General features: G+C 47.2%; 1 protein-coding gene across 2 annotated transcripts in view; it reads right to left on the minus strand.

The window, feature by feature from the left end:
* SLCO3A1 (solute carrier organic anion transporter family member 3A1) overlaps positions 1 to 24,452 on the minus strand; it is a 152,642-nt gene that overhangs the window by 15,384 nt on the left and 112,806 nt on the right. For both annotated transcript variants that reach the window (XM_055716612.1, XM_055716611.1), the window contains exons 3-8: positions 20,919 to 21,017; positions 17,685 to 17,948; positions 9,256 to 9,420; positions 7,073 to 7,271; positions 6,026 to 6,164; positions 1,483 to 1,658 (exon numbers count right to left, since the gene is read on the minus strand). In XM_055716612.1, the coding sequence (XP_055572587.1) occupies positions 1,483 to 1,658; positions 6,026 to 6,164; positions 7,073 to 7,271; positions 9,256 to 9,420; positions 17,685 to 17,948; positions 20,919 to 21,017 (1,042 nt within the window). The remainder of the gene's footprint in view (positions 1 to 1,482; positions 1,659 to 6,025; positions 6,165 to 7,072; positions 7,272 to 9,255; positions 9,421 to 17,684; positions 17,949 to 20,918; positions 21,018 to 24,452) is intronic.

Consider the following 24,452-nt stretch of genomic DNA (forward strand, 5'->3'; position numbering starts at 1 on the left):
AATATTCCCTTTACTTTTCTTATTCCCTTCTATTCTTCTTCCTGGTTGGCAACTGGCTTATCTCATTTCAAGTCGACACTAAGATGTCTCCATGCAGGATCCTACAGGTGCTGGCAGCTCCCTTGAACAAAGAACTCTTCAAACTTCAAATTACTTTTGCCACAATATTTATCATGAGAAATTTGATTTCCCTTTAGCTACTGTAGATGCAAAGAGAGAAATGAACTAGTAGGTGGAATATCTCATTTCGTCTCCTGCAGGGAGATATGCCCTCACAGAGCTGTTCTGTCCAAGATCCACTCAAGACTGTGTTTCTAATACAGACCTTATTGATTGAATTTTATTGGAATTTTCCAAGCAGCAGAATGGATCTGCTATTTATGCCTCTGGTTATTATTCTCAGTAAGTGACAGTCGGGACAGATAAGTAATACTGGATAAACGTGGGCTTAGAAATACATGTATATCATCAGGTGAAGTGTTCCCAGTGTCTGGAAATAACACAAGGTCAGTTATTTGAGAAAGTTACCTTTGCCCACCTATTCATGTCGGTTCAACTCAGAGATGTCCTTCAGACTTTCGAGTTCCTTCTGTTCTTGGACTTGCTCCAGGGTGCCAGAAGTTAAACTCTAGCCAGGGGGATATTGACCAAAGCTAGTCTTTGCCGCAGCCTTTCATTTTTCCATGATTTCCGTTATCTCCAAGCCACCTCTAAAGCTATCTTATTAAGCTGTTACATGCTGAGAACATGGGGTTGCAATTCTGCCCCTTTCCTGATGCAGTTTTCACATGCTTACTACCGGGACTAGAACCTGTATGTCTGTATTTCCCTTCCCATACTAACCCCAGCCTTGGTAAGAACAAGCCTGCCACCTTTCTTGGCAGCACTCCTGCAGGGACCTCCTTGGCTTGCATGCCCGGTCCCTCCTCACTCCCATTTTACCAAAGCTGTACTCAAGCAATTCCTGTTTCTCTCTAGCAAGTCAGCACTGCAGGCACTGAATTCAGTGGTGTCATGCCATGGACGAACCAGGAGCTACCAAGCTAAACAGTGGCTTAGAGAGAAAATGATTTAAATAACACTTGAAACAACGTGGCTGAAATTCAGCCAGGACTGCTCGGGCTTTCACATCCCCAACTCCTGCCTGCATGTAAAGGCAGCAACATATGAGAAAGCCCGTGCCCATAGTTCCTCATTTGCTGAGGAGGTTAAAAATCTTTTGAAAATACAGGCAGCTCTTTCAAGGTGTCTCCACCAGGCAGTGCTTAGTCAAAGGAGGATTGGCTGATGGCTTAAGCGAGGTTCAGTCCAAAGTCATGGATCTGGGGACAGTCAGTGCAGCCCCAAAAGGCAGAGCCCAGGAGCTGTGCAGGACCCCCGGCTCCCTGCAGCTCCCAGCAGTACCCCACGGTCCCTCCAGCCCTGCTCCCACCCCAAGAGCAGCCCCTTACACTTATGGATTCCTCCTGGCAGTGGTCCTACCTGATGAGTATGATGACTGACGGTGTCTGCGCCATGGCCCCGATCATGCTGCAAACACACATCACGCAGAGGAATGTCAAGAAGGCCTCTTCGCAGCCGGGACTGGGGCATTTGCCAGGAACGACGGTGGCATTTTCAGCAGGGACCGAGGTGAGGCATGAACAGCCACTGAGGTTCTGCAGAGGAGCACAGGGGTTCAGGAGAAGGGAGAGCCGCAGCCCCCACCACCCGCCCTCTGGTACAAGAGCTTGCCAACAGCAACTCTGAATCCTCTAATGGTCAATTAAGTGAATCCTAAGTGCTTATTTGAGGGGGGGTTGGAAAGAATTTCACAGGTTCGTCAGCTCCGATGCATGCTACCAGCAAGGGAAAGCTGTCCCTTGGCTTGTTTCTTTTCTTCTGCTCCTTTCAAGTCTCTCCCATAAACGTCACTGCAACAAAATTATTACCAAGTTATACCCCTTTGGAGGAGAATAAAGAAATGATCTGTGTCCCTGCGACAAGGAAGATCCCCAAATTATGGTTGTAATTACTTTCTTATTTACCTCCGTCCTCTTGGCTGTTGCAATTAAACTGAAGTACATTAAAAGCAGGTAAATCTGCAGCACTGGTCTTGGCTGCAGGTTCAACGCCTGCTTCCAGCACCCTGAATCCCGGGAAGGAGCCACCCACGCTGGGTGCTGCAGCTCACCAAGAGTTGAACTATCACAGTTTGATGGCACTGACACTACTGGACTCAAGTACACTACAGGGCTAATGAATTACATCTGGTTCAGTGGGATTTGTGTTGAGCTAAAAGCTAAGTCAGTTGAGATAAACTTTATCAATATGTGATCAGAAGGAGGGAAAAATGACTGCATTTTCCTGTGATCTCTCCAGCAAGGGCAGGATGTGAAAAGAAGCTTTGTTTGCCAGTCACAGATTTAGGGATTTTTTTTTTTTTCTTATTTTCCAGCTCACCCTCCTGAATTTCTGAGTGGGGGAAGTCAGTGCAATTAAGGCACACAATACTACCAAGAAATCCCTTAACGAATACAGAAATGATCATAAATGATTCATGGCTTGTCTTCATCAGCCTGCTGGGTTTGCAGATCACATGTTTGTAAGAGGAGTAACACCATAAAATAAAACATATTGAAAAACAGCTAAATCTCCTCCTCTTCCCCTCTACCATGTTCAAGCGGAAATTCCTTTGCTTTTCTGCTGGGTCCCCTTAGGACCATACAAAAGCACACTTTCTGGTTCACTGCCTCCAAAGATAAGGATCTGCGGGGATACAACTCCAGCCTTTCTGACACCAATCTCTTTCTTCCGCATAGAAGTCAAATGATTTTCTTCCAAATAAGCGCACAGAGGGCAAGAGAGACCGCAGTGCAGAACTCGAGGAAAGCTGGATTAGACATACAGGTGCCTTTCTGGCTGGCAAGTAATAATTAACATAACAAATTCCTGTGCTGTGAGTTAGAAGCTGCCACCTGAAGGCTTCGGTATGGTGACAATTAGCACCACTGCAGTGGTGTTTGCACAGAGACAACAGGAATTTGTAGTTCCTAGCTCTCACTGCAGTGCACTGCTAACAACCAGCTTGGACACAGCCCCGTGGATTAAAACCCATCTAAGTCCAGGAAAGTACATGCCTGCACTGAAATACCCTGGGACAACATTTCTATCATGGCAAACACACAGAACTGCCCCCTTATTTCCCATGGGTTCTTATCAATGGACAGAAAGTACCTGCTTTTGGCAATGGTGGGGCAGATTCTCCTGCCGTTGGTGTGATTTTCACAAACCACGAGGCAGGTCCCTACCTTCACTGCCTGAAAATTTGCCCCTCAATCTGCTTTTCTGACCATTGTGCATCAAGGTGCTAGCCCAAAGCAGCGTGAGTAGTTTGTACCAACATCTGCTTGCTTAGTGCTGCATCTCATCCTTATCTGGGAGATCTTTGATCTTTTATTACTGATGCACTATACAACTCACAGACATCAAAAAAGGAAACATCAAAGATGGAGTGTTACCTTTGTCCTGTAGGAGGGGCAACTTTTTGCTACCCGTGCCAAATTGCTGTAGATTCCCTTGTCTGCAATCCCACCTCATTCAACCACACATTATCACAGTGTTCGAGGGCCCAGCAGCCTGCACACCCAGATCTTCTGTGTGCTTGTGAAGCTGCACAGATGCAGAGTTTCCACCTTTAACAGCCTCCTGAGTTTGGGATGATTACCTATGCAAATTACCCACGTTTTTAATTACTCATTTTTTTTAAACCCTGGCTCTGACAGGAAATGGGACAAGCTGGCACTTCAGTGCAAAGCTGTGAGATGCCAGCATGGTAATTCCAGGCATTCAGGCGTCTCCAGCCAAAAGGGTGTGTGAAGCAATGGCATCAAACAAACAAGATGCACAATCAAAGGCTTCATACGCAAGGGTCACTCCCAGGAATGGCTTGAAAGAGAAATTCCTGACAGTGCCTAAGCTCTGCCTATCAGCACCAATGCTCCTAGGGCTTTTTGGACAGATGCACCTCTGCAATCAGCTCAGTAAGAGAGAAGAAATGAAAAAGAAAATACTGAGCTACAAGTTGCTTTGAGAAGTTGTTCACAGAGGAAAAGCGGAGAGAGGCAGTCAGAGATGTCCAACGCAGTAAAGTTAAATAAAGCATTCAGAGAATTTTATGTCCCAGTAAAAGCAACCCTTGGCTCATCACGAGCATATAACATTCACAAGACCCTCTAGACAGGTCATTACCTGGATTATGGGTTTAAAACCTGGTTTGGCAATTTGGCTTTGCCTCAGGGCCGTTGCATGGCCAAACTGGTCCATAATTCCTGATAATGCCCTTTCCAGAGGATGCTATTGCTTCACTAATTTGTGTCCAAGATGTTACTGCAAAAAAACAGTACAAAACAAAGCAATGGAAAAAAACCCAAGATGATGACGAGAAGGCAAAATAAGAAAGAATAAGTAAGAGTGAGGATGAGGGAGAGTGAGGTTTTTGCTCAGAGGTTTGCTCTTGCAGAGCAGGAGGTCAGGCAGCGGCAGACTGGAAGGGGCAGCACTGAATTTTCATTACTGTGCTCCTTCCAGAGGAGCCAAAGCTTTGCCCTGCACAGCACAGCAAAGAAGTTGTTCCCACACTCCAGCCATGGATCACACTGGCTCTATTCTTGCTAAGGGCTCAGCGAACTGGTGAGACACTATTCTGTGTGCCCTGTACAAGCTGGCTTCTTGTTAAAATGATCATGTTGCTGCCCAGGTGTTGACTTCTCTCTTGTTGGGAGGAGGAGGAAGAGGGCAGGATGTAACACCTTTGCATGTGCCACACACTTGTGGGGTTGCTGAAAGCACCTCAAAACTGGTATTTCAAAGGGGTACCTACATCTCCAAGGCTGGAGTGGGAATAGAGGAGGGAAGAGGTTTAAGAAGGATGAGCTCCCAGGTCATCTGGGCTGTGAGGTTGCTCTTGCCAGCAGCAAACTTGCACCTCCACTCACTGGTACTCGCAGGCGGCTTGTCTCTTTAAGGCACAAAGGGAGGTTTGATGTCTCCTTAAAAAGGAAGGATGAAGCGACGGAGGGATAACTGCATGTGGTGAGCACTGACGTTCCTGTAGCCACAGTCACTGTGACCAGGCTGACCTCCCACAGGCTCCACACAGGCAGTGTGACAGCAATGACCATGCCTAGCACAGCCCCAGGCAGGCAGCAAGGACTGCTGGGACCCCACCAGTTCCCACCCATGGAGCAGCAGGCACTCATTTTCAGGGTAACCCAGAAGACACTACCATTTCAGCAGCAAAAGTGGAAAAGCAGGCTTTTAAGATATTGCTAAAATTTCCCCATATCATCTTAACACATAAATGGTTTGGCCTTTAAGAGTTTTCTGAAGGAAATAAACTCTTAGATATGGAGAACTGAAAAATGCAGCATGTCTTTGGGATGGAGTCTCTGCTCCCTTGACAACTGCTCTTACTGCTGCCTCAGAGCAAAGCAGGGAAAGAGAGAGAAGCAAGAGGAGGGGAAAGCAAGCTTAAACAAGGGCGAATAAACTCAGTATCTGGTTGCATGTGCCTAGGAACTAGATTCAGGAAAAGAGCAAGAGGAAAAACAATAAAAGGATTAGGCAGGGCAAACATGGGCAGGTGGAGAAGCAGGGAGATGAGGAGCTGCAGGAGAAATGAGAAACTGGTCCCACAGCCTGGGCTAGCAAAGTCTCACAGAATATCTGGGTTCTGCCAGTGGACAACCATGCAGATCTCCTGTCGTGTTCCTTGCTTGTGTGCTGAGAGGAAAGACCAGAGGAGGAGGATGAGGATGGGAAATTCCATCCCACTCTGTGAGTGACCGTGGCAGATCGCTGCTGCAGTCAGGTGGCATTTACACAACAGAGTGAAAACTGACAGTAGCTCAGGCCCATCTGAGGTATGAAGTTAGTTTTTGAGGCTGTAACCACTGCTCGCTGTAAATGAGCTACTCCAGCCGATACGCGCTAACCTCACTCACTCATGCTCACAGGTGAGAGGTCCCGAGGAAAGCCCACTCACCGTGCTGCTGCAGCCAGCAAAACAGGCAGATAAGTATGTGACCCCATCTGCCCCACAGACTGGAGTGAAGGAATCAGTTTGGCATTCACAGTTGTTATTGCAGGGGGAGTATGGGTCCAGAGATGAGGTTGGAGTTGAGCTGTAAGAGAAACAGAAAGAGAAATTAATGGGCAGTGTGATAGTATCAGCCAGCATTTCCAATTGCTCCCACACAAAAATAGCTTTGAAGGCAGGTAGTTAAGGCAAACGAATTACAAAAAGCCCTGGGCAGGCTATCTGGGTCCCAGCCTCAAGAAATCCAGGCTACAACTTCTGCATGGGGTCAGAAATGTTATGGCCACTGTCCCTCTGCAACAGAGAATCTAATGCAAGGCTTGGGCTGCCTTGTTACCCCAATGAGAAGCTCCAAGGAAACCCAAAGAGATGCTGTGGAGATTGCTTTGCACTTTTTTAGAATAGTAACTGTGAGGAGCTGAGAGTTTGAAGTTGTCGCCTTCTAAAGAGTCACCACTGCATACCAAGGAGCATCAGAAAAGAAAATACAGAATAACTCTCTCCAAGTCCTGTGAATGCTACAGGGCACTGTGTGCCTCATTTCTCCCGTTAAAATGGGCCTGGAGCCGTACATACTCTTTCCTCACTGTATCTGAATTTCCAGGCATCTAAAACCTGGTTCTACAAATTCCCCTCAGGCACTTAAACAAATGCACAAAGCAGTGCATGTCCTTTGCTGCCAGGAGAAACCAGATGGTGTACTGGACCCAATGCTACGTAGCTGGTCATAGGTGCAGAATCAAGTCTGGCACCTTTCAATTCAGTTTGACCAATGCAGTAACGCTGTTGTTAGCTGCAGGTACTCAACTCGCACAGTGACAAGTGGCATGAAAACATTCCAAACTAAGAGCCCTGTATGACACTGCCTTTATATGCTGGCTCTACATGGTTGTCTAAGGGCCAGTGCTGCCTGAAGGCTGCCTGTTAAGGACAGTAACATGGCATTTATGCTGGTAAGGCTGTGTGAGACCTTGAAACTCTCTGCGGACTCACTTGTTTCCATAGGGAACAGTAACCCCTGCCACAGGTCCTGTGTCACATCCCAGGAACAGGAAAGACACGTAGCAAGCTGTGGACACCAGGTTCACCAGCATGGCCATCCTGATGGCTCCCAGAGCAGACAGGCTGAGCTTCTTCACCAAGAGGCCACCCAGGAATATGCCCAGACACGCACATGGGATTGCTGTCATTCCTGCAAGAAGAAAGATCAGTTAGCCAGAAGCGTGAGCAAGGCTCAGTGAACCACACTATTACAGCTTTTTACTTTCCAGCAGACATCTGTGCACTAGCATGGGGAAAGCTTGCAATGACCAACCGCTGGAGTAGCACCAAGCTGGAGTTGCCCAAAAAGAGAGAAATGGATGCAAATGTGTATGCTGCCTTGCACAGAGGAACTGGAATCTTCTTCCAGTTCTTGTCAATACTGGGGGGAGATGCCAAAATTGCTGAGGATGGCTCACCCTAACCTAAGCAGCAGCATCTCTAATGCTTCCTGCAACAGCTGGCAGACAAATAAAGCTAAGAATTTTCTGAGGTGTCTAGAGGCTTTGAATGAACCCTGCTTGGTATACTTCACAGCAGCCTGATCTTCAAAGATTAGGCAATAGTTGCATTTGAAAATATGAAGTCTTCTTTAAAGAATCTTCTTAAACTGTGAGATGCAAAATCACTGCCAGAAGTGATTAACTTGCCAGGCACAGAAAGGCATCATCACACTAAGCTTGTCTGGGTTAACTCTTATCCCTTTGCTGCCAGTTATACTCCAGACTTTACCTACCTGGGCTAAGCTTAGAAGTGCATCCAAATGCTGGCATTTCTGGACCCCCATAAATACCACGTGGGAAATCTGGTAGCAACTTTGTTTAAATTAAACAAGTTGTTGTGAGGACTACGGATGTATCAAAGTCTCCTTTCCCACTGCTAGGTCCGAAGCAGGACGTGCTCTGGCTCATAAGTGATTCCCTCCTTGCTGACCATCCAGCTGTACTGACATGTTCACTGGCCAGGCATCTCCCACCAAACAGTATAGCGGTTTTCCTTCTCCCAGTGGGTCAACAGTGAAGTTGCTTTCCTTTGCCAAGGCTTTAATTTTCAGGAAAGATGGAAGAGCCTAACATCTTTGAGACCTCTGGCCTTCTGTCATATCCAACCAAAATTCAGCAGTGAGTTCCTATGTTGCCAGACAAGGCAAGATTGACTGCAGGGGATTGTTTCTTTTGGAAAACCAGGCCCAAACCAGAAGGTATCAATGAGTTCAATGGGAAAATTAACTGTCAGGAGACCAGCTTGCAAGCCCCTCATTTTGGTATTAAGTTCCACCCATTTCATGATGTTCCCGTTTTTGACAGATCACTGCCAGCTGCCCATCTGGCGAGCTGTAGTTGTAGATCATCATCCAAGATCAACCAGTAGATATCTTAACTGGGTGCTGCTGAGAGAATGGCTGTCGTAAACAGATCACTGGGCCTGCTTAGGAATGAGCAGCAGGAGAAAACAAATTAAGATCCTGTGTGTGCATCAGTATCCTGACAGAGAATGAGTGAATATTGAGAAATATATGTATGAGAAACTGCAGCAGCATAGCATGGTCAGAGAGAAAGGGCATTTGAAAGACACCAGCCTGTAATAGCTTGAGTATTCAAACTGCTGATTGCATTCCCACCACTTCCACTCCAAGGGGAATGGAGGGACTAGCAGGAGAAACTGGGCTTCCTAACCCAGATGGAGATGGGCTGGAGAATTCTGTGATACCTAAACCACAAGACAAGCTGTTTGCTGGGCAGCCCTGTCACTCAGCAAGCCACTGCAGTCTTGGGCAACCAAACGGCCCGGTTTGGTTGGGATTTCTGCTGCACCTCAGGGCCACCACAGACCTTCATACGCTGGCTGTATCATACCACTTCTCACACAAGGGGCTTGGCTACAGGGGAAGTGACTGCAGTGGGCTGCAGTGGAGAGTGCAGTCGAAGAGGAAGGATGCTGGAGGTCTGCTCTGGCCTCTGCAGGCAAGGTACAGCTGGAGCCCGGTCCTACCACTTAGGGACACATTTCTAGATGTTGGGCAAGTCACTTTTTGGACAGTCTAACCAGTGAGACAGGTTGAGGTAACCAGCCACGCTGAACACCTTTAAATGCCTTTTGATGCAGAAGATTTGATGGCCCCTGTGGTTACTCACCCAGGAGCTGGTTGGCAGATGAGGTGGTGAGGTTGAACTGCTGCTCCAGGTACTTTCCCAGGAAGGCGGCGAAGCCGGCCACCACCGCGATCTCCATGCAGGCTGCCAGGATGATACAGGTGAAGACGGGATTGGAGAGCAAGTGCTTAGTTACTTTGGGGATCACTAGAAAAGAAGAAAAAGGGAAAAGTTTTTTTTTGTGTAGGCTCTACTTGAGGTGCTAGAGGTGCCTTGCTGCTCTCCTGCAGGACAAACTCACTTAAACCTGGAGTAATTTTCTGTTCTGCACAGACAAGCTCATTGAAAGCAGCAACACCAGAACAAAGTGAAACACCAAAATGGTGTCATCTACAGATTCAGATACCAGGGGAGTGCAAAAAGAAGTCACCTGTTGTTATGTTCACATCTTACAGATGATTTTGAAAATTTGAAGGATGAATGTTTTCCAATACTGCTTTTGTTTCCCCCCCAGGGAAGTCCATCAAAGCCTAGTGTTCTCTTCCTCCTCCTTTCCCTATCTGCTCCCCATGAAAAACGCTAAACCAGCCAGTGGGCGTCACCAGTATTGTACTCAGCACCACGCAGATTCTTGTAAGCTTTCAGACACAAGCTAACGCAGCTCACACTTGGCCTTTCCTTCTCCTGCCATCCAGATTTGTTTCATATTCCCATGTAACACTGGCTCACTTGCTGAGGGACACCTTCATGTAGCACATCTGGGTGCAACCTGAAATGCTCCTGCTTAGCCTGGGGCCACGGCCACCCACGGGCATAAGGGACTTTATGACTGGGACAGGCACGCTAGCCCGTGTATCCTCTGTATAACCCAGAGCTTCACCAGCCAAGCAACGCCTTCCATGCAGACCCTACCAGTTGTGGTGTTTGCAAGGGTGAAAGAGGACATGTTCACTGTGTAAGATGCACGCACACTTGCTTTAGTTTCATGAACCATTGGCTCCTTCCCCCTGCCCCGAATCATTAGCGTCCAGAGTCCTCTTCTCCAAGCCTGCCTCCATTTCCGATAAGCAAACATGAGTTACCTTACAAAGGAAAATCTGGCTAATGAATCAGATAGCACATTTTCTACTTCAGCGAACATTTTAATTATTGCCGAGATAACACAGCTTGAAGAGCATCCCAGTACAGAAGAGAGCCTTGCTTTGTCTCAATACCTGATGACTAATTTCTCCCTGAATTAAATGTGAAAATCATTAAGTTTGAAAATTACCTCGCTGAAGTGTAGTGAAGCCTCAACGGACCCCTATTTGCATTTTGAAAATCCATCCCCCACAACCCCTATAGTGTACCAGGGTCTGGCAGATGACAGTTTTCTCTGGTGTTGGCTTCTGTTTTCCCTTAGGGCTTTTTTTGGTGCAAAATCTAATTGCACTGGCCTCAGCAAATGAATGCACAGCTCTTTGTCAAGGCTCTCCTTGGTCCCCTTTGGTTCTTTCTTGGGCAGGGGGCAGGAGGGTTATAATTAGGTTTGATCTAACCTTTTTGGATAGGGCCATTCCACAGTTCCTGGTCTCTTTGAATCACAATTTTTTTTTCACGCTGTATAAAATTCTTGATTCCTGAGGATTTGCTGAACATAATGAAGGTGCAGGAGGCACAGTATTCTTTAGTAGAACAGGGGGAAAAGAAAAAAAAGGAAAAAAGTACTGGGAGGGAGAAACGGGGGTGGGAGGATTCAGATGTGGATAGATCTCAGAAGCTACCTGCTGCCTCCTTCAGTTCTTTGGTGGCCACCTACAGAATTTCTCCTTCTTGCCAGGAAAAGGAAGGAAAATGCAAAGGTGGACTTGGCAGTGCTGAACTTGAAAAGCCGTATTTAAGGTATTAATGCCTGCTGTGCCCCTGGAGTTCAGTTTGTTCAAGATTAATGGATTCCTCGAGATGTAGCTTTGTGCCAATTCAAATGCAAAGACACAAAGGTCTACCTTTAACTTCATCCACCAAATAATAACAATGACGGCCTGTCTTCTGCAGGAGGGAGTTAAAGAGCATGGACATTTATTTCTGAATTTGGCAAGGCTGGTACCCAATCATCATGCATACCAAGGTCAAAATCCACCCTTCGTACTTGGGGGAGGACAGCAAAAGTTTTGCAGAGTTATTGCACCACCTCACACAAGAGAGGAGGCCCTTGTGATTGCCTTGCCTGGCAGTGTTGGGCTACAAGTGCCATCACTTCATCACTGCTTCTCCTCCTTGCGTGTGTATCTTCTGGGACAGATTCTGTCCTTCACTTTATGTCTGACCACTGTTTACTGCAACAGGGCTCTCTACCAGCTGGAGGGTATTAACACAAAACCTAGTGCACCGAGTGCAGAGGCGATGCCAGCAATGCCTGGCAGCCTCCAACATTTCCTCAGCCAGGACCAGCTTGTTCCCTTTCACTTCCTACGGGAAATGACAGGATGCTCCCCATAGAAATGAATATCCTTTCATCTTGCTACTGCCACCCATTAAGATGAATCATTTGACACCTGTTGCTGCCTTATCTGTCTCAGTTCTTGGGGTGAAATACCTCTGGGAACAAGATTAAAAGTCAGCAATGAAGTTTAAACATCTCTTAATAGGCTAGAGTGATGTGCATTCAGCTGCCTGGCATATGGTCCTGGGTGAGAAGGGGAAATGGAAAATGTCTGATGGGGGACAGTAAAGCCCTGGGGAACAGAACAGCTAAGGACAGCACTTCTTCACGGGAGCTGAGCCCAGCAAAAGTAATAATAAATGTTACTTTGCACCTTGTTGGCCCAGAGGTTAGCTGAACACTTTGTAGCAGCACTTTGTTGCTGTAAATCTGAGGTTGAAGCCCATTCACCAAATGGGGAAAGGGAAAGAGTCTCAAAAGTCCTCTTGGAGAACCCATGAGCTGTATCAGACGCAGCACAGAAAGACTCACCCTCCCATGCTGAAAAAGACCAGCTCATTTAACATTCTTCTCCCAACGCACCCAACACACTACAGAAACAATGGCAGAAGATCGATTCTCATTGCCATGGCAAGATACTCCAAGAACAAGAAATCTCAGCCTCTTTTCACTGAAGTACTTAAACCCCAACTCTTCAGACCATCCACATGCAGTGTTGGTCACAGGATCATCCATAGATTGGAAGGGACCCAAGGAGAATGTCCCAAAGCTCTCCAACACCCCTGGCAATCCCTTGACTTCTCATCTTTTAACACCACAAGCAACACCCATGCCAAGGCATGAAGCATCCTCACTATCTCCTGCTGTGGGGCCAGCTGTGGGTGACAGGCCATGGGCTGGACAGGCAAACACACTTATGTACACCAAGTAGCTTTGATTTGTCACTAAACATCAGGGAGTACCAGGGATAATTGGCAACCTCATTACATGAGGTTTAACTACTCTCCAGAAACGACAAACTATAATCATCACGTTGGTGCTTGAAATGAATTGTTTGGAACATTACAATCACCAGGGCCCCTTTTTCCAGTTGGAGCACCCTACAGAGACATGTTTTCAATTTGCAGTAAAGATGAGGAACACAGAAAGCAAAGTAATAAATTAGAGGGAGGTTTACAGCCCAGTCCACCTAGGACAGTGTGGCGAGGGAAAGGCAAAATGTATGTTGAGCCAAAATGCTACTTTCTAATAGCACCGTAGGCAGCAAGCCTCGGATCCCAACAGGAAACAAAAGGCAAAATCTCCACCTGGCTTGAGGAATAAGGGATGAAGAAAACAGTGGAGGCAACAAGAAGAAAATACCTCCTGAAAAGAGGCAGCTCCTATAAAAGAGACGATGGAGTAAGGCAAGAGTGCTGAAGGTATCTCAGGTGAGTTTAATATGCCAAAGTCCACGTGGCCTTGGCAAAATTAGTATCACAAAGGATGTGAAGGAAAAGGATGACACCTATGTCAGAGGCTTACTGACAGATAGACGCTTGAAGCAACAGTAACGTTCTCATACACGGATAGCAGGTCCTTCTAGTCTATCACCTTGCCTTCAGCAACCACCTTTGCTCAGCTTCAGAGGGGGACACAAACCTCCCTCACTCGTGTCATGGAGGTCACAGCAAGGCACAGTATCTTTGCAGAGACAAAGACAGACACACTCTCCCTGGCCTCAGCTGCTGCTCAGCTTCTGCCCCAAAGCGCACAGGCTGAAGGCCCTTCTGAACTAATAAAAGCTTCTGATAACAAGGATGTTGGCTTTGAAACAGCCAAGAAGAACCTGCCAACAAAGCCTGTACCCTCATAAAATCCCAGCAAAGGAAACTCGAAGACTAACAAGATCTGATGTGGGGCCTTCTATTATCACCCGCTGTTCCCCTACCTAAGGTTAGAATTTCACTTGCTTTCTAAAAGCAAGCCTTCTAGATGATGGTATGGAGCCAAGACCCAAATCCAAAAGGGTATTAAGGTCTCAGTACTTGTCTAGATCTGGGCCAAAGCCTCACCACTCTGGCCATGTATGAAGGTACAGATGGAGTCCTCTCCAGAAGGTTGTCATAATCACTCGTTAGAGTCATGCATTTAAAACTGTGTTGGCCATTAATCCTGCTCAGTCCTATGAACTCCCATGAAGAACTACAGGCTCTCCACGGCCCAGGACCCCCCCTGCACAGCTGGAAGCTTCTGGCCCAGTGCTACATGCCTGCTCCCAGAGAGCTCTTTTGGGGAGAGAAATCCAGGATTCAGACCAGCTCCCTCTCTAGGTATTCAGCAGATTGGTACACAGAGCAGGAAGGAACCGAACAGAAGACAAGACAGCTGTCAGCTGTACATCCCAACTCTCCTACGCTCTTGGAAATGAAGCTGGACAGAAACCAAAATGTTTCCAAATCTAGGGAATTTGCAGTTTTGAAATTCATTTAATTCCACAGTGAGTTTTCTTCTAATTCCTCGTGAATGAGCTCCTCTCTCCAAACCTGAAGGATTCTGTATAATTTTAAATCCTTTTAGGTTCTTAATCTCTCTTGCTAGACAGACAGGAGAATGTAATGAATTTCTGGTTTAAATCACTGAAAAACAAAATGCATTTAGAGCAGAATGTTCCAGGGGTGTTAAAGATAAAGCCAAAGAAGCATTCTGAAACCAATTTTCGTCAGAACTGACCACTCAATTCAGTGCCATTTCTGTATTAAAATAAAAAGAAAGATTTTAATAAAGTATTTCCAAGCACGTCCTGGAGCAGGTGGTGGGTTAGAGGCAGTGTGTTAACACCAAGTGAGGGCAGATGCTGGACAGACAGGAGCAGAAGGCACAGGTGCCCTGACACAGCTGAGCATCATCTCTGGTCCCGAATAGCAGAGAGGTCCCCAAGGCAGATCAGAGGTAGGAAAGCAAAGCTTTGCCCCCAGGACAGTAAGGACTGCTGCAGCCCATGCCTGAAGTGCTTTCACAGACCATACGGAGAGCACAGGGCTGGATCAACCCTGCCAGTCTGCCAGCTGAGAGCAAAGAGCAATGGCAGCATTTATCCATCCTCCCCCTGCTATTAATCCTTCACTTCCACATGCTCCCAAATGGATTTGCATTGCTTAACTGAAATACTAATCAAGTAAAGCTGTGCAGCATTCATATGTCAGTTAAGCAATGGCAAGCACCTCCCAGGACTGCCCCATAGCCTTCTTGCATGAGCCACCATGTCCCTGTGCAGAGCTGCTGTGGCAGCCACCCACCGCCTCTGCTGCCTTTGACTCCCTCTTCACCTTGTGCTATTCAAAGGCATGATTTCTGTTCAGAGTTTGAAGTTCCTCTTAAGGATGCTTCTTTTCCTGGTATGAAAATATCCCACAGGAAAAGATGTCACGACTTCCCGAAAGCTGGGCCCTTCCTCCTGTTCAGACCTTGACAGAGATGTAAAACACTTTGACGCTTTGAGCAGGTTGCTTTTATATTAGTGCTAGCTTTTCTGTGTGCTAAGGCTAGAGAAAGCCAAGGAATCTCACGCAACCCTGCATCTCACTGTCTTTCAGCAGATCTTGTAGCGTCTCGAGCATCCTCCTACATGCCAGCCATGCCATGTCACTAGCGGACAGCTGTGACCCAGCTGGGAGCATGTCCCCAGCTGACAACGCCCCGCTTCTGCTCCTGCCATGTCCACTCACTTGCGGCAGTCACTGCAAGGTTTGCAAAAAAACCAAACAAACCAAAAAAAAAACCCCAAAACCAAGAGTAAAATGAAACCCCTTCAACAGGCAAAAAGGAGCCTCAGTTCAGCCTCTAAGGATGCTGTCGATGCCAAGTGTGTTTGTGCAATCAGCCCAGAGAAACAAAACAACTCTTCCTCCCTGCACTGTGCGTGAGATATGGACCATCCACACCTCCACGCAGACACAGACTTACAGCCGGCACGCACCGGCCCAGGACTGAGCTGCAGAGACAACACTCGCTGAAAAGGAGTCAGAATGATAGCCGTACAAACCCCAGTGAGCATTTCCACCCCCACCCCCCCGGACAGATACATATCTGCTATTTAGCTTCACAAATACATGCAAATCCAAGCCTAGAGCCCATAATACAACAGAAGACACAACTGTGCATGCACATATATATTTTAACCTTTGTATATAACTACCAGTCCTTTTTGTCCTAGGAAAAAAGGCAATCTAACTTTCCCCAAAGGAAACTGTACAATCAACAAACAGATTGAGAATACTAGGTCCTGCCACATAGGAACGCATATATGTTTCAGCTGCTGGCAAAATAACGTATATACACAGCAAGATTCAACCCATCACCTTAAACACTGCTCATGAGGAATGAGTGAGGCACGTTTGCCTTCCCTTGCAGTACCTGTCTGAACATCTCCAGGCAGGCACTTTAGCAAACATGACTCTTGACCACATTCTGACTGTGACAATAGTGGCAAGGGACTTGAAAGGAGATGTCAGCTACCAACATTGTGTCGTCTGTGACAGACTCAAAGGCATAAATAAAAAGGTCATCCCCTGTCTTATTTGATGTGATGTAAATTGTATTTAAAAGTCCATCTACAAAGAGAATTCTGGAATACTGACTGATCCGAAATGGGGTTACCTGCAATGAGAAGGTTAACGTGGAAGACTGCGGTGCCTCCTGATGTATTCAATACTTTGAAGCGTATGGATGTGGCAGTTTAATTTCTCTACTTCAATGAGCAACAGATGCTATAGAAATCACCCCATGGCCTCCCTGTGGGCAAGAAGCTCAGCTTGCTCTGCACCATCCTTGGGCAGAACTGCTGCCCCTCCATGCAGCAAGGATGTGCTGTATTCTTTCATTTTTCTATGTGAAAACCTGCAAAAATTTTCAGTGCCCATTCAAAAAACTCAGTGGCCAGAAGCAGATGTGCACAACAAAACCCACAGAATTATCCAGATGGATGTACCATGGGAAAAGCCCATTCCTCAAACGTGAGAAAATCCTTGCAACAAGGATGAAAGGATGAAGAAATTAATTTTACAGACAAATTGTCAAACTATTTATCCCTTTACCTTTCTTCTGAATTGTCTCACCAAGTCAAAATTTCACCTCTTTGACCTTCCCTTAATGAACAACCACATCAACTATTCAAGGCCTTTTTGTATTTAAGAAAACACTTTTTCCTCCCCAAGTCTCTTTTTCCTTCCCACCCGCACCTCATTCAATTCCCAATTAAGGCGACTGCACAGGGAATAAGTGATTTTGTTCCCACTTATCTAAATGCACTAGGCAGTAACGAAACCTGCTCTGCCACAGTGCCGGAGAGTGGGCAGCAACCACCAGTGCTCCAGGACCACCTTCTCAGAAGAAGGATTTTCCAGTGCAGCCTACAGGAAGGATATCTGCCCACGCTCTCCCACAAAATGGTGGATGCTTAGATAACCTTAATTAGAGCCAGGTCCATTTCCAACACTGCAGGACACGATGTGGTGTTTTCTACTCTAATGCGCTGCAAGCCATGCTCTGCCCTGCCACATTGCTGCTGTTCTGGACTGGTATCTACCTCCTCTCCATCCCAGTTTAAGAGCTGTGGTGGTGTCCAGCACTCATTGCTTTGTATCTGGGATTGCACTAAGCTGCAGCTCAGGTGCTGCAAGCTCCCAGTTTCTTTTAACCGCTCTTGCTGGCTCGTTCTTTGTTTTGGGAGGCAGAGAGGAGCAGGACAGTAGACTGGAGAGAAGTTCACAAATTGCCCTGGCAACTATGTTCCCCTTCATTTTTTTTATCAACTCTGCAGGACTATCATGCATTTCTGAAGCTTTGTAGTTTAAAAAAAACCACCCAAACCTTTCAAGTGGAACAGTCTGTCTTTAAAATGAGGACAATGCCAGAGATAATTAGAAGCTAGGGACTGAAATTTCAGGACGCTGAGGTTTTTTTTGGGATTTTCTTGGAGGTAGAGGTAGATAGCCCAAATCAGAGACCAATTATAAATCCAACCAGCTGCTGACTCTCACAGAAAACGTGACAAGGGCCAGTGCCTCACCTCGCAGCTGCTGAAGGCAGGTCGTGCTACTCTCCCCGTCCAGCGCATGCCGCAGGACCCCGTTGCTTGGCTTGGGTCTCTCATATTCCCTCTCGGGAAGCATGGCCTGCGCGCTCTCCCCAGCGTGCTCCGGCCGCGGGGGCAAGGACTGCGGGAACCCGAACATCGGCAGGGACGAGAAGAAGAGTAAGGCACCACACAGCAGGAAGCCTCCCCACCATGCACCAATCCACCGAGGGTCATCTGGGGTTATGTCCAGCTTACCTGCAATGGGAAACACACACGTCAGTGACTTGGCTGTACGGAGGGGAAGACAACAGTGTTAACGCTCTTGTAGGCAGGAAGATGGTTGTTGGGGATTTTGTTGGGTGGTGAGGGGCTCCCAGACACAAAGTTGGGACCCACAGGGCATCCCACACCCCTCATCCAAGAGGACCCACCACCTTGCCCATCTAGATGGTACATCCAGTTCTGCAACACCCTGTAATCAAGAGCTTCTCTCCAGTGTTTCTGGCTCCGCCAGTTCTAGGAAGCTGTCATATACCAGTCAGTGTCCCTGTGCTGGCACCGAGGTTTTGGACATCACTATCCCAGTGTGTCTAATGTGCACAGCTGACATACCTACTGGCACAAAGACCCGCACGGAGAAGCAGCAGCACAGACAAGGACACTGCATCTCCGTCCTGGCTTATCCTTTTTTCCAGTAGGTCAACGCTCTCCCTGCTTTGACTTCACAGCCCTTTTCAGCAAAGGAGAGATGGGCATTTGGGCTTTATGGGCACCTGTGACTGTGTGGAGGGTGAAACAGTCTGAACTGTTGGAAAAGAAACCCACCCACTGTATCAAATGGGCTCAGAAAGGTAGAGAAATCATCAGAAAATGCAGAAAAGTGAAGTAAAAGGCAGGAGTATCCTGTAGGTCATCACTCAGCAGAGATAAGGAAAAAAGAGGCTCTGGAGTCAGTCTGGTGGAATAAAAACAAGCCGAAGGAGAGAAAAAGCTGTATTCCTAACAGCCATCTCGCTGCCACAGCCACTCTACAAGCTGACAGAGGGTGCCCGGTGCTGAAGTTGACTCCCAGTGGAGACCTGGGTCCGCATGGCTGGAATAACAAACTCCTCCGTTCACGATGTCTGGTTACCACTGCTCTGAAAAATCTGTCTCAAGTGAGGCAATCAAGTTGTCTCTCAAGCACAGACGGAAGGAAACTCTTTTCTCCTTGGGGAAAATAACTCAAATTAGCTCTCAAACATATACGAAGCTTGAAAAATAGCATTCTAGAGGGACAGGATTCTTCTGCTGTTATTTCATCCTGCCTGAAGTGCATTTTTTTCAGGTTCTTGGGAACACAGCCATGTGAAGAGCCATCTAAACCAAGGTCTTCTTCATATCCCCTTCCTAAAACAGGTCCTGTACGGAGGGCAGCGCAGCAGTGTGCCCTGGCATCCCACATCTCCTACCTGAAACAGGGAGCAGGACAGGGCTCAGCCCTCTGGAGCTCAGTCTCCTCGTGCGACCCCGAAGCTGCAAGGCAGAGCCTGCTGCAACAAGAAAACTTTTTCCTATCCAAAAATAGACAGAGGCCATGTGTGCCCCAGTCTTTGCATGACAGCGATGGACCATGGCCAAAACCAGTTGGACCTGCATCTGGAAAGCACTATACCCTCCCTATAAGCTGCTGAGCCACAGTCCCTCCAGGCTTCTCAATAATCACGCTCCACCATTCTCCTCAGTGGCTCTGTATTTGCCCGGGTCTTTTTGAGCTGTAAATATAAACCTTATGTTAAAAATGGCCAGATCACATCAAATTAACTTTTTAACTAGTCCAGCACCTTGCCTCTGATGGTTACTAGCCACAGATGCCCAGAAAGCCCACATGAATAAAGTCAACATATACCTGATATTATTCTTGCGATTTGTGGCTCAGGGACTTTCTAAGTTAGATTTGGTGTCATGTTCATTTTTTCTTCTCTAAACTAATCCAATTGTTTCTGAATCCATTTGTAGACTTCTAACACTCTATGGTGAGGGGGTTCCACAGCTTCACCTACTAGAGAGAAGAAATATCTTCTTCTGCACATTCATATTTTGGAGTAAATTATACTTAATGGTCAAATATATAACAGGGTTAAAAGCAGTTCCTCTGTCTCCAGAACCAAGCAAGTCTTTGGTGTATCTTTGCTAAAGTCAAAGAATGAAAAGGGGCCATGTGGTGTTTGACCAAGCTGCAGCTGAAAGTCTCAGCCATCAAAAATAATAATTATTTCCTGCTTGCTTGGTATTATCTAGATTTCTTCAGCTGCCACGTGCATACAAGACAAAGAGAAGGCAGTAGCACTCTTAGATTTGCACAATTCTGTTCCGAGTCCAGCAAGGTTCAACTCCATCCAAACGCATGCTGTGAAAGGTGTATTTGCCACATCATAGAACTGCAACGCACCCTGAAAGGGGAGAACACCCTTGCGGCAGGACAAGAGCCTGTGGGATCAGACAGAGCTAAGAACTGTAGAAAAAGCATCTGAACAACTACGGGAAAAGAACGAAGCACCAGGTTTGCATTCTACAGGCAAAGGGCTTGGGGAGCAGTGGGTGACAGCCGGTTACACATTGCCCTCTAATGGCAAAGAGTACATAGTGCGGGTAGCAGTAAAAGCAAAGAATTTGTACGTTTTTCTCTAAAGACAAATTTGCAAACGATTTGCTTGAACCCAAGTGCAAATTCAGGGTGAGCAATAATTAGCACTGCTTTGGGAAAAAGCAATAATGCTGTGGGACTGAACCTGTCCATCCAAACTGGGTCATTCGCAGAAGGTGCCGGGCATGGGTCTTACTGGTGTGTTCCATCAGAGACCCTGCACAGTCCTCCCAGGTCCTGGGGACGGCAGCTCTCTCTGGAACAGCTTCCTCGGCAAGACTATGTCCATGGCTAGCCCCTGTGTCCTGCCACAGTGGTATTTTAAGGCATCATCCAAGAGCTGGGCTGAAACTCATCTCACAGGAGAAAAGCCCGTGGATGGAAGAAATTTTAGCTACTACAAATCTGTTATCTATGGGGACAGAGTTGAAAACTTTTGCATCCCAATCATAAAACCCCTCTAAAAGTGACTCCCATAGGTGCAAGAGGCACTCAAGATGGAATGAGAAGCAGCTTCCTGCTTGGGAGCATCAAAATTTTTGTCCTGCTGATACAACATTAGCATATTCGATTTGAAAAAAAAACACAGTTCTCCTTACTTGTGTCAATGAAGACAGCATCCACATAGATTTTGGTACAGAAGGAGCCCAAGATAAATCCACAGGCTGGTCCAAATACCAGCATCGTAAACAGGATCCCTACAAGGAGAAAGAAAAGAGAAAATTAGTACTAGGTTCAGGTTATTCATTGCAATTTGTTCTGCTTCTCTCCGCCAAATAGATAGGGATATGTTTCTGTGTTGAATGCTTCAGGCAAAAGAGCACCCTAAATGTCTTTTGCTTTTCTGTATCTCTTCAGGGAAAAGAACAAATGGAACTGTGATAACGCTGAAGGATTTCTACTGAGCTGAGAAGACTGTGGACGTATACTGTGTTTGGTCAGCTGGCTGCTCTAAAAGATGTCTTACTCGAAAGCACAAGGTAAAGCAGACCTGCCTTCTCCCCACTGTGTAGTCTTGACCTTTGCCATCTCCAGCTAAACTCCTGGTAGACAGGGATATTTTCAGAATTTAGGGCCAGCAAATCTATAAAACGCAGCACTGTCACAGGCTGCTGGATAAAGTTCTTTTACAGAAGTAGGAGCAAGCTTCCAAATCTGTGAAGTCCTTTTCTCCATTGTACCCAGACGGCAAATTTTCCCCAAGGCGCATGGCTCTTCCAGCCTCTCACATCTGCTCATTCCTCCTGCAAAACCTGCACAAAATTGCCAGTGTAATGCCAGGTGAAGAGCTATTGTGAGTAAATTACTTATTTGCTTCAATACAATATTTAGATGCATTTATTCTCACTCCCATTTTGGCCCTGAAACAGGAAGACTACAGAACACCGCCAACTCTCAATTATCCAGAGCAGAAAGGCAGGGAGACACAAGGATAGTCCAGAAAAAGTAGTAGTAAAGATAACAGAAAAACATTTGTAAATTAGACAACAAGAAACATATTTGGTACCTTCCTGTTTGGTACAGAAAACCAACAAGAAGGTACCAAGAACCCTGTAAATGGCTTTCTGAAGGAAGCAGGGGCAAGTCTGAGCAGCACGGAGCAGAGCAAGCACCCGCTTGTTTGCTCTGGGGCACAGCACTGCTGAGGGACCTGTGTGCCCAGTGAGAGGGGCAGCTCTCCAGCACCCTTGGCCAGCGATGTGCCAGCCTGTGCTGCCATCAGCCTCGGTGTCGCTGTATTTCAGAAATGTTCCATGAAAGAGCACATTCGCATCTGGGTGCTTTGCTGACTCCCCTTCAGCAGTGGGGTACATCCCACATTTCTCTCCAAATCTCTCTGGGCGTGCTGCCCAGCATCTCGGTGCATTTGTAATACACTTCTTCACACCTATCTCAGCCCTCAAGTTCCTTAACTGGAAACTTTTAATTCCCAAGTTCTCTCTGTGCATTCCTCAGGAGCTAAAGAAATGATCAGAGCTGCAAAATATCGCCGGGAGACCACCAGCCTTATGCAAGGCAAACTGCACTGGCTGATGACAGCTTGGCTAAGCAAGAGTAAGCCAGTATGGTCAGAAATAGCTTCAATTTCATTTTAAAAATGCAGAGTGCAAACTAATTCCTCCAGGTTTGTGGCACCGGGACCTGTCTGGATTAATAACTAGGTATGAAGCAACGGCAGCTCCAGCCAGCCAGTCATGCAGAAACCCAGTGCGTTAATACCTTCACGGCTATCATGTACAGAAGCAAGAGGGAGAAACAAAGGTGGCGGGAGGAAAAAAGTGTCAGGTCATATGAGCCCTAGTAACGAGTCACTGCTGTCAGGACAGTGGCAGAAGCTGCCAGCCCTTGCCCCTGTCTCAGCTAAACTCAAAGCTGCAGCAACGGCACCGCGTCGCAGCCCGTGCTGCCAGCTTAAATTAGTCCCCAGGGTCTCTGCCCATGATGTCCACATCAGCAGCAGAGCATGCCATCTCCCCTGCCACAGTCACCTTGTCCCTGGCCACTGGGTTTGTGCTCCACGATCAGCAATAAGTTGAGGTATTTGTGCACCTCAGTCAACAGAGCTGCTGAGGAAGCCTGTGTCTTGCTCTGCCAGGGATCTATAAAGCCTCACATGGGAGATCCCAGTCCCTGGTTACATGCAGAAGCACTTCATGGGATGTGAAATGAGGGAAGAGACAGGTCAGGAACGCAGGAAAAGCGATTTGTTTTCCCAGCACACCTAACACCCCCCCTCCCCCAGCCCTGCCCCACGTTGGGCTATGAAGTTTCAGCGGCCTTTTAGAAAACATCCACATCGCGTTTGTTTGGTCACTAGATGGCATGAGTGTTTGTCATTCACCCTGCCAGTGCCTTGCAGAGCAGGCTGGGTGACAGGCAGCCCGCCCCGGCTCCCCAAACACCATCGTGTTCCTGGGGGTCCTACAGTCCCTGGGAGGATCGCACCGACAGCGGGGTGCTGTCTGCACCCACGTACCTGCCATATGCACAACAGGTTGTGCCCTTTGGCTGTTAGCACGCAGGAAATCGCAGATTTTTATAACGGTTCGTTCTACAAGTGTTAAGGTCTTGGTCAAAGAATTTGAGCTGACAGCATCTAGCAGAGATGGCCATGGCTATTCCTGTGGTGAACAAGCTGGCAAAGAGCAGGTTAACTTTTGAAGACTGCACATCAATTATGAATTTCTACGTAATTATGGTTAAGCACGTAAGGGCACACTGGGTCTCACTTCGGTTGCAGCAGTGCCTGAAGCAGTGACAAATGAAGTCTACGCTTTGGATGAGGAGCCCTTGGATTTAAGTGGGATCTGGATATTGCTCTGCTCTTACTTCCCTGCCCTAGTGTGAGTAAGGGGAAAGAAAACCCAGGCAGACCTGAGTGCCTCCTTTTTCTCAGTCCCAGATCCTCAGCCCAGACTCTGGTACCCAGCACCCCAGAGAAAGCTGCTGTTCCAGTGCTGCCTGAGGGTTCACATCTGCAGGGATGACCCCTGAGGGAATGCTGCTGCAGGCATCAACGAAGCCCGGCTGCGACAGGTTCCCACAGGCACACAGGAGGCTGCTGCACTGCTGTGCCATTGCCCTGACAGGACCTGTGTGTGCAAGCTGACTGTGTGGCCAACAGACAGCTGATTCAGGGCACTGACAACCCAGGGGAGAGCAGCTCCGGGCACTGCAGGGCTCGTTTAAGTAAGACCTTGAGGACAGGATGAATCAGGCATGACCTGCTCTCCACAGGCAGCAGATACTTGTTTGCTTGGGGGTTTTTTAATTATTTTTTTTTAAACCTATTGCTGGTAGTTGAATTTCTGTAAGTATTTAACACCTCTAGAGAACTGGGAACACACCAAAATTGTCATTTGGCACTGATGCAGGCTCACACGGCTAAGCAGGCAGAAGTACAAGGACCAGTTCTGACCCTCTATGCAACACCTTTGGATGGACCAGTGTTGGACTGAAGAGGGACCAAAGTTTGTCCCGTGATGACTGCCAAACCACAGGCAGCGTTGTCAGACCATGTGTATAAAGGCAAAACCACAGAACTGAAAGAACTGAAGTATGTTTCATGGAGCACAGGGTAAGACACACAACACAGAAAAAGGTCATCCTTCATCAAAAAAACCCCAGGGAAT

This window comes from Falco cherrug, chromosome 7 (genome assembly GCF_023634085.1).
Source record: "Falco cherrug isolate bFalChe1 chromosome 7, bFalChe1.pri, whole genome shotgun sequence".
In the NCBI taxonomy this organism is placed as follows: domain Eukaryota; kingdom Metazoa; phylum Chordata; class Aves; order Falconiformes; family Falconidae; genus Falco; species Falco cherrug.